Here is a 15,136-nt window from a genome sequence, read left to right on the forward strand (position 1 = left end):
TCTGTTGCTTCCTGGTTCTTTTTCACATACCATCTGCCCCACCCCCCTACCCTGCCGCCCCGGCTGTTTTGTTCACGGTGCCCTGAACCGATGCTGAGTCCTTTCCCGTTTCCCTTGCTGCAGCTTCAGTGTCATTCACGCTGAGAGAAATGGTTTCATTCTCTTGCAGCTACTCCCTTCATCTTAAAACTCAAGGAAACGCTATGCATGAATATGGAGGGAATTACTGTAGGTCTGTCACCTTGGTTGCAAGCCACTTTAACTGAGGGATTTGGGGATCCAAAGTTCAAAATCTCTTTCAGGTTTCGGAGGAAAGGAACAGTGGGAAAAGCAAGCTTGGGATCGGTTGGCCCTGGGGTTCCCTCCCTTCCCGGGACCTGGCCATCGGGTGTTGGTCTTTGAAAGACAGGGAGACTGCTCTCTCCTGTTTTCCTCTTTGTGAGGTTGCTCTTCTACTGTGATGGAACTAGACAGAAGGGGGGTGAGGCTCCTTCTAAGGCTTGTGGGTTGGGGAGCTTTGGAGAAAAACAAGTTAACTAAATATTACTCCTTTTCATACATCATATTCTACAAAAATTTATGCAGCAGCTAATAAGCAGTGCGCTGGGCAGTTGGAGGTCAAAAGAAGTAATTGACCTTCAAGAGCTTACAGTGTCCAGGAGGAGCACGCGCCTGCACACGTGTACAGCAAAACACGCGGGATGTGATACAGTTAAGGGTTTCAGTTCTCTGAAAGGGTGGTACAGAACAGAAAGGTGGAAGATCTGAGGTTACTGTGGACTAGAAGTGTTGGGGAAAGTTGCACTTGAGCATGAGGGCCTGGCGGTGTGGGAACAAGGACCAGCCCACCATGAAGGCCCTGCCGGAGGGAGACCTGAGCGAGAACATGGCAGTGAACGCAGAGGAGGCAACACTGAGAACCCTGACTGCTGGGCTGAGAAATGGGTATTTTAAACCATAGGCAATGGGAAACCATAGAATGTTGTGCCCTAAGTAGGACATGATCAAAATAATTCAGAGACTAATCTGTTGATGAAGTTTAGCAGAGTAGCTGGGAAAAGGGGGCTGGTTGGACTGTGATCATTTAGGTGTAAGGTGATGTAGGTCCAGACTGTGACAGCAGAGAGGAAGGGAGAGCTGAGATGGCAGTAAAGCACCTTTCCCGGCAGAACGATTAGAGTGAGGGAGGAACTGGGGGTTCCTGGAGTTTGGAATTTTAGTTTAAGCCACAGGCTGAGCCCTCCTGTAGGCTGGATGAGGAGAAAACTTCCTTAATAGGAGTTGAATTTGAATATGTTTTAGGCATAAATGGTCTTTTGGCTTCCCTTGCCTTGGCTTGTCATTGGCTCTTCAACTTATTCTTTCAGCTGCTGAGTGCTACAGACACCCTAATGGTCAGAGGGTGCCTCTAGTGGCGAGCAGCTGCTACTGCTCATTTTATAGCTGTCTCCTGCAGTCTATTCAGATGCAAGCAGGGCCTATTAATGAAAGCTTCTGTAACCAAAAGTTAGGGAAATGAAAATTACAGGACAATAAAGCTGGAAATCCTGGTCTAATGTTTTACTTTTAAGCATGTCAATCTCAGCTATTCCGAAAGTTACTCGCCAGACTTAGAATCTCATTCTTTAAGCAAACACTTGCCAGTTAAAATAGATCCCAGATTAAACTGTTTATTCTTTAGATTTCCAAGGACACAAGAAGCAGGTGAATATCTCCTGTAAAATTACTTTTTAAAGTCCATTATAAAGCATCTGCTTACTGCTTCTAAATTCCTCCATCTCCCCTCCCCTTTTTTTCTTTTGATTATGGAAATTTCCAAGTCAAAAGTAGAGTAGTATGGAGAACCACCATGTACTCATCCAGCTTCAATCGTCAGTATAAATCTGGCCAATCTGTCTCATTTGTACTTTCTACCCCTCCCCCACTTGCTCTCTGTACCCTCCAAAGAATTGAATTAAAATAAATCCCAGACATATCCTTCCATCCATAAATACTTCAACATGAGAACATTATAACATTTTTAAAAATTATTAATTCCTCAATATCCAGTTAGCAGTCAAAGTTAGCTAGTTGTCTTTGTAAAAAAGTTTTTACAAACACAGTCATGCTCCACGTAGTGACATTTCGGTCAAGGACAAACTGCATATCTTACCGTAGTCCCTTAGGATTACTAGGGAGTTGAAAAATTCCTATCGCCTAGCGACATCGGAGTCATCATAATGTCACAGTGTTTGTGGTGATGCTGGTATAAACAAACCTGCACATATAATTATGTATCCTCCATAATATTTGATAATAACCGTTACTGGTTTATGTGCTTACTATTTTTGTTAGTGTACTCTTTCTAGTTATTAAAAAAGGTTTGCTATGAAACTGTGCTGTATTATACCAGCAGCAGCTTCACATATCTCATGTTTACTATCTCTTGATGCATCATTTTTTCTTGCACCTGATTACGTCTTATGTTGTTCTAACAGTAACGTGCTGTATGGGCTTGTAGCCCAGGAGCAATAGGCTAGACCATACAGGCTAGTGTGTAGACCATCTAGGTTTGTGTATGTGCACTCTATGATGTTCGCACAATGAAATCGCCTAACAATGCAATTCTCAACGTATCTTCACGTGATTTTTTTTTTTTTTTTTACCCCATTCTCACTTGAACTCACTCTCAAGTTTTTGTCCCCACCGTCGGACCAAAACAGCTTTTATTAAGGTTGCTGATGCCTTCCATGTTGCTAATTGTATCAGTCCTCACCTCACTTGTCATGTCAGCAGCATCTGATAGTATGTTACTCCCTCCTTGACACATTTTCTTCACTTGGCTTCTGGGATGCTACTTTCTCCTGGATGTTCTGACCAAGGCCCCGTGCTGCTCCATCTCCATTCTCTTTTCTGATTCCTCCTTTTCTCTCTAAGCTCTAAATGTTGAAGTGGTCCAGGGCTCAATCACAGAACTCCTTCTTTTAGTCTACATTCACTCCCCAGGTAATTTTTAAAAGTCTTTACAGTGGCCTAAAGACCCTGTATGCTTTGTCCAACTCCCCTTTCACCTCGTGATCTAAATAACATTTCAATATCACCAAATTTCTTATTTGCAGTCCAGACCTTTTTTCTGAACTGTATACTCATATCTACCCACTTCCTTGACATCTCCATTTAGATGTCTAACGAGCGTCTTAAACCTAATATGGTCCACGTTAAAGTTCTGGTTCCCGCCCCTCCTTGTCCATCTTCCATTCTAGTTGCTTAGAACCAACTCTTATTCAACACTCTCTTCCCTTACACCCTCCACCAAATCCACTGGCAAATTCTATCAGTTATGTGCCTTACGATGTACTCAAAATCTAACCATACGTCACCAATTTCATCTCTTTTCTACCCTAGCATAAGCCACCATCATATCATCTGATTACTGAAGCAGTCTCCTGACTGGTCTAACACCTTCTGCTCTTTTTCCCCATAGCCTGTTCTCAGTGCAGCAGCCAGAGCAGAGCGGTCCTGTTAAAACCTTAAGTCAGATCCTGTCAGTCCTCTGTTAAAAACGTCCCAACAGCTCCTTATCTCACTCAGAGTCCTTCAAATGGTCTACAAGGCTGTACGTGATCCAACCTCTTTACTCTCTGGCCTCGTTTCTTCTCATTCTCCCTCTCCCTCTACTCCAGCTTCTACTGGTCTTGTTCTTAAAATACACTCCTGCCTCAGGGCATTTGTACTTGCTCTTTCCCCAGGTATCCTTCAGGTCCCTCTGTTCAATGTAAGGCTTCCCTCATATCCTGTTTATATAAAAATGAAACCGCATCCACCCTGGCTTATTTTTTCTCCCGTGCTCACCATTATTTGACTATATATATTTACTTACTGGTTTACTGTCTGCCTTCCCCTAGAGAATGTTAAGGTTCATGAGGGCAGGACTTTGCTTTGTTCCCTTCCGAGTGCCCAGAATAGTGCCTGACCCACAGGTAAATGAATGAATTATTCACTACTGCTTTTTAAAATTATTATAGATCTCGTTTTTGCTGAAATCAGATTTCATCTTTTGTGTGCATTGTTGCAACTCGCATATCTTTTCATTGAAAAACTCCTGACATAATTCTAACAAAGTCTTCCCTACTTGAAGAGAGTATTAATTCTCCATTCTCTAGGTTCGATCGATCTTGTAGGACCTAATTTTCACTCTGTTTTTATTGCCATTATATTTTGTATTCTTTGCACTATGTCCATAGACTTTTAAAAGTGTTGTAACTAAAAACTAGTCACAATCTATTAAATGACTGACTAAAGCTGAGATGGTGACACCTCCCTGCACAGATATCATGGACCCTGTTTTCCCAGAACAGTGATGATGACATTCATTCAGTTCCTAGTGCCTTTGTTTGGGTTGAACTTATACATTTAGAATACTAACTTATAATTACCACTGATGTTCAACTTTTCTTTCTTGTTGCATTACCCTGATTAACCCAGGGCATTATTTGTTGATGAATTTTCTACTTTATGAAATAATCTTCTCTTGATCTGATTTTAGCTATGTGTGCTGATTTGTTTTGTACACTATTAATATAGCTACACATGCTTTCTTTTATTACTATTGCCTGATATATTTTTTTCCTCTCTCTCTGTTTTTATCTTTTGTCACTCGCTTAGTTTGGCATATTCTAGTTACATTGCGTAGCTGGGTTTTTTCTTTCAAAAATGTAATTGTTTTTTAAATATTCTGGTTATGTTTGAACTTGGCATTATTTTTCTCTGCTTTGTTATCCCCGCCCCCTTCCTGTCTATACTTATATTGACTTTTTTTTTCCTCTAGTGATATGTAGATTTTATTTCTTATACTATCTTTGATGGTTACCAATAACTTTTGAATATATTCATTGAAACTTTACCCACACGTAGATAATATGTATAGTACTCCCCTCCATCCCCGTCTTTCAATTTGGCGTTCTGTAGCCATGACTGATCCTTCCCTCTTTCTCCCAAGATAGACACCTGGAATTTCCGGTTTTACTTGCACGTATGTAGGTGTGGTGGAAAGTAATCCAAAGTATTTTTTAATGTTATTCTTGATTAACAAACCAACATGGTTTACTAGTTTTGTCTCTCATTCTTTGAGAGATTAGTTAAAATTATTGATTTGTCAAACCTTTCTGGGCTCCTGCCATGAGTCAGGTTCTGTACTGGGCTCAGGCATTGCACCGATGGATACCTTTCCTGCTTTAATTAAACGAGAGAGAGAGATACACATAAATGCAATTCAGAGGGCTAGGGCTTAGGAGTTAGCAGTTAGATGAACAAAGTGCTACCGGGTACAGAGGGACCTGGAAAAAGTTAACCTACCACTTTTTGAAAACAACGGCGCTGGAGCCGACACAACCACGGCACTTTCAAAGGTTTCTCCACAGCTTCTGTCAGACCCCGCCAGCGGGGAACTCCACGGGAGAACTCGAATGACGGGCAAGGTGGACGCGGGGTCGCGTTATTTCTGTCCCCTCGCCCTGCACGCCCCTTTAATTTGGGCGGTACCTACAACTCCCAGAAGGCAACGCGGGGATAGAGGCGGAAGCGACTGGCCGGGACGCGGCCTGTGATTGGTGGAGAGCGCTGGCCAATCGGAGAGGCTGTTGTTGGGCCGTCCGGAGAGCCGGCCCGGGAGGGAGGAAGGTGGCAAGATGGTGTTGGAGAGCACCATGGTTTGGTGAGGAGCTGCCTCGGGGCCCCGCGAGGGGCGGACCTGGGTCGGGGGCGCGTGTTGCGCGGAGGCTGGGCGGGCCTGAGGTGGGGGCGGGGGTCCGATGGGCGAGACGCGGCCTTGGGCCTGGAGAGAAGGCGCCCCGCCGACTCCCTGAGTCATCCCGGGCCCGGGAGAGGAGGCCGTCCCGGGTGCCCCCGCCAGCCCTCACCCCGCGGACAGCCCTTGACCGGCGGATCCATGCCGCCTCTCTCGCCTCCGGCGTGGTCTTCTCAGACTGGCCCCGGGCCTGTCTTTAGCCAGAGTCCTGCTTCTGCCTCCCACCCCAGACGTTAGGGAGAGAGATCATAAATCCCTTCCCCGGCCCATTCATCCTCTGCCTCTGTGCCCTTTCCCTGTGTCATCTTCAGAGGTACTATTTAGAGAGTGCTTTCTCTGTATCAGGCATTAATTTACTTTATCTCACATAAAGCTCACAACATTTGAAGGTAAGCAGCCCTTCGGTTGACAGATGATACCGAGTCTCAGCAATTTTCGATGACTTACCGAAAGTCACACAGCTAATTAAGTGGTGGAGCCCAGATTTAAACTCAGGGTTGTCTGACACAAAGGCCCTTCTCTAGTGAGCTAGCTTCAGTCCCAGACTTGGGCCGAGTGTCTATGATGAGTTGGATTAGAAGCTGAGGACACAAACTTTTGCAAGATTTCAAGAGTTTCTTTTAAGCGTGTGCATATAATATAACACAGAACAGTACACAGACACACAGATTACCAGTTAGACAGAACAGAGTTTTCCTTTGGGAGAGGGGGGATAGCATTACCAGATAAAATATAGGATTCCTTATTAAATTTGAAGTTCAAATAAATAATACTCTTTAATATATAAAAAAGATATAAGTATTTCCCAAAGATTGCAGAAACATACGTATACTAAAAAGTTATCAGTTATTTATCTGGAATTTAAATTAAACTGGGACTCCTGTATTTTTGTTGGCTAAATCTGGTAACCTCTGGGAGAGAGCATGTTAGAAAGAGGACAAGATTTGGAATCCAAAAACCTGTTTTTTGGTACTTACCAGCAGCATGTTCTTGAGAACGTAGGAAGTAAATCGATCTAAAAAATGAAACATTAATAGCATCCACTCTCCTTATAGCACAGGTGGGCAAAACGTAGTTCTCTGTAAACTGCAGAGCACTGTACATGTTAATTGCCATGGCACTTGAGGAGTCCTCAAGAAAGAATTTAAGAGAGACCTTGAAAGGACTTAGACAAATGTCGGGAAGGAGAGGCCTTAACAGTCAGGGGGAAGGACAGAAAGCTGCTGCTGCGTTGTAAACATCCAAGGCCTGGCTGGGGGTTAGGACATTGACTAGTGTGACTTCGTTATAAGGTCGTTGGTTTAAGATGATTCCCCCACTTTTTTTTTTTTTTTGTAAAGGTAGATGGGACCAGGTAGAAGACCACAAATGTTAAGTTGAGGGTGGTCGAACCTTTCAGTAGAACTGTTGAAAAAGTTCTGAGGTGGGGGAATGGAAAAAGTTCTGAGGTGGGGGGATGGAAGCAGAGCTGTTACAAAATGGCATTTAATAATATTGATATGGTTTGGTTTAGGAGGACAGATTGGCCCAGGGGGATGTATTGGTGGCCTACTGTAATAGCCCGGCTGAGGTGGGGGTGGGGCCTCATGCTTTGCTTTCCTCAGAATTCTCTGGAGGAGTTTATTAAAAATTGCAACTATTTGACTCTCCTCTCCATCCGCTTGAGTCAGGCTCTCAGTCAGGGAAGTCCAGGCGTCTGTATTCTCTTTTTAAATGAAGACTTTCTAGAATAGCTGGATAACAACATAAGCCCTTATTTTGATGTGAATTTTTGTTGGGAAAAAGTTACATAATGTTGAGAAAAGTGGTCACCAGGAATATGTATATTATTCCATTCATACAAAGTTCAAAATTGGGAAAATTAATATATTTTTTAGGGATGCATACACAGGCGTTAAAGCATCTGTGTTTTTAACACCACCGCCACTACTGTCATCACCCTCCCAGTGGTTCTGATGCACAGATGCACAACAGAGTATGAGAACTACTGGCGTGTTCTCCACCGTCAGTTCTCCCTGTTTCTCCAGCTCCCTTTCTCACTCTGACACCTTCCTCCCAGCCCTCATCCATCTGCTGGTCTTGCCCACAATCCTTATACTTAGTAGCTGTTCCATCTGGATCATCCTCAAAGCCTCCCTTGTTTTTTATATTTGGACTCACCACTGTGTGTGGAGCTAGAGAGGCAGTTACTTCCCTGAAGGGGGAATAATCAGAAACAGTGTAGCAGGGAAAAAAGAATAATGCATGGTCAGCAGAATCAGTCCTTGACCTCCTCGAAGGTAAGAACCAGTCTGTGTTTCATGCTCACTCTCAGGCAGTATGCTAGTACTTTCCATGCATTTAATCCTCATGGCAATCCTAGAGGTAGGTACAATAAAACCCATTTTACAGATGAAGTTACAGGACCTTAAAGAAATTAAATAACTTCCTCAGGACCTTAGAATTAGTAGCAGAATAGGGATTTGAGCCTGTGCCTGAACACTGCCCTTTATTCCCTTTTCTCCTTGCCTTGCAGTAGCTTCTTAATTACTGCTCTTCATCGTTTTTGGTTTGTATTTATTGCCAGGCAAAGGATGCTAAAGAGGAAAACTGCCCCTGAAGCCCATGTTTTGCTTGCCCATGTAAATGAGGCATCTTAGCTAGGACATGGCTTCCTTCCATCAGCACAGATGGAATCGGTGACTGTTAAAGACTGAGGGACCTCGGGTCATCCAGAACAGCTCCTGTTCAGGAGCTAATGTGGCCATTTCCCTTACCTGCCTCCTTTTGGCCTCTGGGAAGCTGGAGCTTGTATTTCCTATGATCTGGATTCTTAAGATTGTGAGAAGTTGCGGAGGAAGAAGAGATGAGACCCCAAATCCGTGAACCTTCATTTTTGCAGTTCAGTCCAGCTGCCAGAGCTGTTACACATTAACCAGATGATTGTACTGTGCCGTCTTGCACTCGGTGCTGCCAGATGTTTTATAAATATTTTTAAGTTGTCTTCTTCATTTCCTTTGGAATACTCCCATCTTAATGGCAGACTTGGAGTCCATGACAACACTTAATAACACTTACATGCACTTTATTATTATTATTATTTTTTTTATTATTTATGCCCACAGCACCTGGTCTTCCTAGGTAGTCTCCCATCCAAGTACTAACCAGGCGTGACCCTGCTTAGCTTCCGAAATCACACATCGGGCTTGTTCAGGGTGGCATGGCCATGGACCATGGACCGTGGCTCCACTGGGGCGTGAACCCAGGACCTTCTGCGTGTAAAGCAGATGTGCTATACTATGGCACCATGTCCTTATGCACCTTATAAAAAGGTAGTCGAGGTACATCAGCTATGGTGTACGATAGTTGGAAGGTAGATTGCAGCCTTGTCGGAATGCTGTAGAGTAGGGATTTAGTCAACGGCCATACCACCCTGAGCGCACCGCATCGTGTCTGATCTCGGAAGCTAAGCACGATTGAGCCTGGTCAGTACTTGGATGGGAGATTTAACTTTTTTTTTTTCCCTCTCTTTTGGCCATTTTGAGTCAGTAAGTCTGAGATAAGGCTTGGTCATATATTTAAAAAAAAAAAAATGCAGGTGATTCTAAGTTCCACAGACCGAGAGCCAGTGTTATACCCACAATGCCCCTTCCAGAGGAGGTGTTGAAGGAGGTGGGGGTCACTGGTGCTGCAGAGAATGCCTCACATTCTATACCGTGTGTCTTCTCTCTCCCTCCTAATGTGACAGCGTGGACAACAGTGAGTACATGAGGAACGGGGACTTCTTACCCACCCGGCTGCAGGCCCAGCAGGACGCTGTCAACATAGTATGTCACTCCAAGACCCGCAGCAACCCTGAGAACAACGTGGGCCTCATCACACTAGCCAAGTACGTGGGACAGAGGAGGAGAGGGCTCTGCAGGCAGGCGTGGGTTTCCCACATGTGACCCGCTATGGACGCGTCAATTCTGTGAGGCTGCTTTTGCCCATCACCTTCCTAGATTAACTTCCTCGCTTTTCAGTGTAAATATAAATAACTTGTTTTTAATATTAACCTGAATTGAATACAGGTGTAAAGCTAAATCTCCTGGGGTAAAATTTCACAGTATAATTGAAAGTCAATGAAAAGTGATTTGGGGTCAGAGCTCCAGGCCACGTATCACACATCCCTTTGCCCCAAAAGCGGTTAGGAGGCGATGATCCTCAGTTGAGTGACTGCCTCGCCCAGTGTGCATGTCTTAGCTGGGCAGTGGATCTAGAAATGGGGGGATGGGAGGGAGCAGTGTCCCCTGGTTGTGGGAGATTCTCAGCCCTGCGAGAAAGATAACGTGAGAGGAGCGAGGGGGACACTCAGGGAGGAAGAGGGCAAACTTCTTACAGAGTCAGCCACTCTCATTGCTGTGCCTCACGTCTACTAAACACCAGATGTTTTTCTCAGTTTTATTGAGACACAGTTGGCATATGACGTGTAAGTTTAAGGCGTGCCGCATAATTTGTTACGTGCACGTTCCGTCTACCCTTGAATGCCTTGAGCTTCACGGGTCCACTCACACACGGACACTTGCCAATAATTAGATGGTCGGCCCTCCGCGTCCCCGGGTTTCACATCCACGGACTCAGCCAGTTGTGGGTCGAGAACAGTATTTTCGATATGCAGGTGGAAATCCCCAGGTGCAGAGCCGGCAGTCTGTACTGTTCTAGGCCATTTTATACAAGGGACTTGAGCATCACGGCGGGTCCTGGAACCAATCCCTTGAGGATACCAAGGGACCGTAGTTAGGTTTTGGGGAGGTAGAAGTTACACACAGGCTTCGGGCTGTGCGGGGGGCCGCCCCCAGACCCCACGGTCATCAGGGTCCGCTGTACTGGGAGACAAGCAGAATAAGTTTAGTCAACACCATACCTCCTGTAGTTGTTACTTGTGTTTCCTCGTGATGAGGAATTTTAAGATCTCTGTAAACATTAAATGTTTGATTAGGAAAAATTGCGATTACAGTTATTATCAAAGTCTCTAAAGGAAAGATGAGTCAGACAGTTTGGAGGCCCTTGTCTTGACCTGAAATGGCGGAAATGCTTTCCCCACTGCCAGTGACTGTGAGGTGCTGACCACACTCACCCCCGACACCGGCCGCATCCTGTCCAAGCTCCACACCGTGCAGCCCAAAGGCAAGATCACCTTCTGCACCGGCATCCGCGTGGCCCACGTGAGTCCTCCTTGCCCTCAGGTTCTGCTTCCCGCGTTGTTCATTCCTCCCCTGGAATCCTGAGCTAGAGCCAGGCAGGGAAGAGAGGGACCTAGAGAAAGGCGTAGAAAGGGTGCGGGGTGAACCCCAGGATCGGTGAGCTTCGTGAAGGGAAGATTCCCAGGAACAGAGAGTAATCCCTTTCCTCGTCCACAGAGAGGCACAGCGGGAGGGGAGGTGGAGGGTGGCGTTGAGACCTGCATGTGTCAGCACAGTGGTAGACTTGAGATACATGGAAGCCACAAGAAAAAAAGGACAGTGACAGCAGCGACCCCGGTGATTCTTCTGGCCGACTCTGAGAACTTCCTCTTCTTTACAAGTTGGCTCTGAAGCACCGACAGGGCAAGAATCACAAGATGCGCATCATCGCCTTCGTGGGGAGCCCCGTGGAGGACAACGAGAAGGATGTGAGTCCACACGACAGGTTGGGACAGTGGGCAGCACATGGTTGGGACCGGGTCTCAGCCCTTAGGAGAGCCAGGCAGGGGCGCTGGGGTCACCACTTCTGGGAGGGGAAAGGCCGGTATGCAGCGTTCGGTGCTTCCGTTGGGGGCCCCGGGCAGGTGAGCTGATTTCCGTATGCTTTTGTGAGGTGCGTCACTTCCCCTCATAGTATGGGACAGATTTCCTTATTTCTCTCTCCTTCTTCCCAGCTGGTGAAACTGGCTAAACGCCTCAAGAAGGAGAAAGTAAATGTTGACATTATCAACTTTGGGGAAGAGGTGAGTACGGACCGGCTGCGGGGCGTCGGCTTGGTTCGGTGAGGACAGCCTTCCCCCAGGGGAGCGCCCGCCCTGCAGGACCGAGGTGGCAGCGACTGGGCCGTGGGGCAGGGAGAAAGCCTCCCACACCCTTCCGTCCTGCAGGAGGTGAACACAGAGAAGCTGACGGCCTTTGTGAACACACTGAATGGCAAAGATGGAACCGGTTCTCATTTGGTGACGGTGCCTCCTGGGCCTAGCCTGGCCGATGCCCTCATCAGCTCTCCAATTCTGGCTGGCGAAGGCGGTGCCATGCTGGGTCTTGGTGCCAGTGACTTTGAATTTGGAGTGGATCCCAGTGCTGACCCCGAGCTGGCCCTGGTGAGCAAACGCTGACCTCAAGCGGAGCCCAGGGCTCCTGCTCTGTCCTCCTCTGCTGACACTCGCACGTCACATAGCTGCTTCTCCGGGGCTGCGCAGCCCTCGACAGCCTTGCTCCTTTCCCCAGACCGCCTTCTGCCCCTCTGCCCCGTAAGCCCATCTGGCCAGACCCTTGTTCGCTTCTGACTACACCCCAGGCTTCTCCCAGGGCTGTCGTTTTGTCCTGCGTCACCCCTCCCGCTTCCCCTGCAGTCCTGTCCCACCCGTGGCGCTTGGCGGGGCACTGACGGGCCCTGCCTTCCAGGCCCTCCGCGTCTCCATGGAGGAGCAGCGGCAGCGGCAGGAGGAGGAGGCGCGGCGGGCAGCTGCAGCCTCCGCGGCCGAGGCCGGGATCGCTGCTTCCGGGACCGAAGGTGAAAGAGGTGGACTCTGAAGCCCGGGACGGCGGGGCGCTCCCTGGCAGGCGGTGTAGACACGGGGTGGGAGCGGGGTCTGGCTGTCGGGACTTTGTGGGCCAAGGCCGTGAGGGGGCCTGTGGGGGACGTGGCACCAGCTCTACCCTGCCGCTCTCTTCCATTCTCAGACTCGGATGACGCGCTGCTGAAGATGACCATCGGCCAGCAGGAGTTCGGCCGCCCCGGGCTCCCTGACCTGAGCAGCATGACTGAGGAGGAGCAGATCGCGTATGCCATGCAGATGTCCCTGCAGGGCGCAGGTGCTGCGGGCCGGCCGGGTATGCTCAGGCGGGCGGCTGTGGGGCTGGGGGCGGAACTGAACACGCTGGCCTCTTTTCCTCAGAGTTTGGCCAGGCAGAAGCCGCTGACATTGATGCCAGTTCAGCCATGGACACGTCAGAGCCCGCCAAGGTGAGGGCCAGTGATGACTCCCTGGCCTCATCAGACCCAAAACCCCCTCGTGCTCAGAGCCGCAGCCCTGGAGGCCTGGCACGGCGCCTCTCCCAGGCTCGCAGGTGGGCTCGTTGAGGGGCGGGAGGAAGCTAACACGGATGTGCACCTCTCTGTGTAAAGCTTGCGAGGGTGATGGGATGCTCGTGATCAGAGGTTACAGGTGTCCCGGTATCCTGAAATTTTCCTTCCTTGCTGGTGTGAGCGGTCCGGACAGGTGTCTAGGATGTTCTCCTCCCAGGAGAGTGAAAAGAGGGTCTAGAAAAAAGCAAAGGGGGGAGCAGGTGTCCGACAGTAGGAAACCTGGACGCGATGGCATCTGTTGTCACCCTGGAGTGCGGGAAGCAAAGCTCCGGTTTCTCCCGCTTGGTTAGTAACGGGCGCGTCCCAGCAGGTGGAGGCCCTCGTGTTTGCTGCGTCGTCCTTCCCACCCTCAGCCCCAGGTGACCCCAGCCCCAGACAGGAGGCGAGGGGCTCCCTCAGGAGCGTGCTCATGTCCCTTGTGCCCACTTGCCCCCTGCCCCTGCCACGAGCTGACACCACCCTTTTGCAGGAGGAAGATGATTACGATGTGATGCAGGACCCCGAGTTTCTTCAGAGTGTCCTGGAGAACCTTCCAGGCGTGGACCCCAACAACGAGGCCATTCGCAATGCCATGGGCTCCCTGGCCTCCCAGGCCACTAAGGAGGGCAAGAAGGACAAGAAGGAGGAGGACAAGAAATGAGACTGGAGGGGAAGGGCAGCTGAGCCCGCTCGGGGCTGCGTGGCGGGGACACAGGGCTCGGTATGTTGTCTGTAACCACTGCAACTCAAATAAAGCTTGGCAACTTTTTTTTTTTCTTTTTTACTTCACAGAGGGGTGGCTTTGAGTGTGAGGGGGTTCGTGGCGGGAAGGGGAGCTCCTCTGTTGAGTTCTCTGTCTCCAGTACCTGATCTCTAAGTCCTGACCTGTTAACCTCCTCCCATCTCCCATCACCTTGCCTTTCTCCTGTCCTGGGGCTGTCTACTTCGGAATTAAGAGAAACTGCAGGGAGTCACTGTGTTAGGCACTAGGGCCACAGAGGTGAATAGAATACGGCATTTTGGCCTTTGGGGACTCTGAGCCCGGGCAGGGCCAGCACAGAAATGAGACTGCACATCTGTGGAAGTACCCCGGGAGGCCTGAGCAGGCACTGGGGAACAGCCCGAGAAAGGGCTGATGCTTGCAGCCTCTGGCAAGGCTCCTGGAGGCGACATTTGAAAGCTCTGTAATGGCAAAAAGTTTATCAGCCGACAAGGAAGAGCTGGGCAGTTCCAGTTAGTGGGAACGGTCTGTGCTGATGGGGCCCATGTGCATTGGGGGAACAGAGTGGCTCAGAGCCTGGTTGGAGACAGAGATGGCAAAGCAGGCAGTAGGCAACGAAAGATCAGGGACCCAAGAGGCCTGACTTCTGCCAGGTGGGGTCTGTGAACACGGCACTTCCCAGAGCACCAACTTGCGAGGACGATTTTTTGTAGGAGATGGAATGAAATGTAAAATTCACGTAATCCTTTATTATCTTTAAAGAGGTAAATAGTATTTGACACATAAAACGCTTAACCTGAATGTAAATTGAGAAACATAAAAACAAACAAATCTGAAGCCACTCAGATTTAAGAGAGTATTTCCTTGCCGCAAACATGCCTTTGTGAGCCCACCTCCGCCTCCTCGGAGATGATGATTATTTTCACCCCCACCCCTCTTCTGCTCCCTTTTGGCACCTGATGTTGCTGGTTCGTCGTCATCCTGAGGTTCTGCAGTGTAACCTGCTCATTTTTCAGCTTTGTTAACCAATTGGAATACTTAGGAAAATGGGTACCCTGTATGATAGCTAAACATACGTATCCCCTATGACTCTGCTCTGTACACGAGAAAAATTCGCGCACCTGTCCATCACAATACAAGTGCAAGAACGTTTGTAGTAGTTTTGTTCGCAATGGCCAAACCTGGAACAACCAAAATGTCCAAGCCACCCAATCTGTCTTTATCATGATCACCATGACCTCCACTTTGCTTAATCCACTGGTCAGCCCTCAGGCTTCATCTTATTCGATCTTTTAGTGGCATATGACAGTCTGTCATTCTTTCTTCCTTCCCCTGGAAACACTTTATTTGGTTCAAGG

At 48.2% G+C, this 15,136-nt stretch overlaps 1 protein-coding gene and 1 long non-coding RNA gene across 6 annotated transcripts; one reads left to right on the forward strand and one right to left on the reverse strand.

Annotated features, from left to right (window-relative positions):
• Nucleotides 1–3,527: 3,527 nt before the first annotated feature.
• Nucleotides 3,528–5,543, reverse strand: LOC111730537. The gene is made up of 2 exons (XR_002776731.1): nt 5,335–5,543; nt 3,528–5,211 (listed from the first exon to the last, which is right to left on the reverse strand). It is a non-coding gene; the product is annotated as an uncharacterized LOC111730537 (long non-coding RNA).
• Nucleotides 5,544–5,558: 15 nt separating this feature from the next.
• On the forward strand, nt 5,559–13,826 carry PSMD4 (proteasome 26S subunit, non-ATPase 4). 5 transcript variants are annotated; one of them, XM_023521839.1, is made up of 10 exons: nt 5,559–5,692; nt 9,513–9,653; nt 10,854–10,968; nt 11,328–11,414; nt 11,661–11,729; nt 11,841–12,089; nt 12,394–12,511; nt 12,673–12,804; nt 12,888–13,059; nt 13,548–13,826. In XM_023521839.1, exons 1-10 carry the CDS (start codon nt 5,667–5,669, stop codon nt 13,567–13,569), a joined length of 1,131 nt encoding a protein of 376 aa, XP_023377607.1. In that variant the 5' UTR covers nt 5,559–5,666; the 3' UTR covers nt 13,570–13,826. The 5 variants fall into 5 exon arrangements, with proteins under 5 accessions (XP_023377607.1, XP_011375954.1, XP_011375955.1 ...); XM_011377652.2 differs by having other exon boundaries at nt 12,888–12,955; XM_011377653.2 differs by having other exon boundaries at nt 12,394–12,502; nt 12,888–12,955.
• Nucleotides 13,827–15,136: the final 1,310 nt, after the last annotated feature.

The sequence above is a fragment of the Pteropus vampyrus genome, unplaced genomic scaffold, assembly GCF_000151845.1.
Source record: "Pteropus vampyrus isolate Shadow unplaced genomic scaffold, Pvam_2.0 Scaffold319, whole genome shotgun sequence".
Lineage (NCBI taxonomy): Eukaryota > Metazoa > Chordata > Mammalia > Chiroptera > Pteropodidae > Pteropus > Pteropus vampyrus.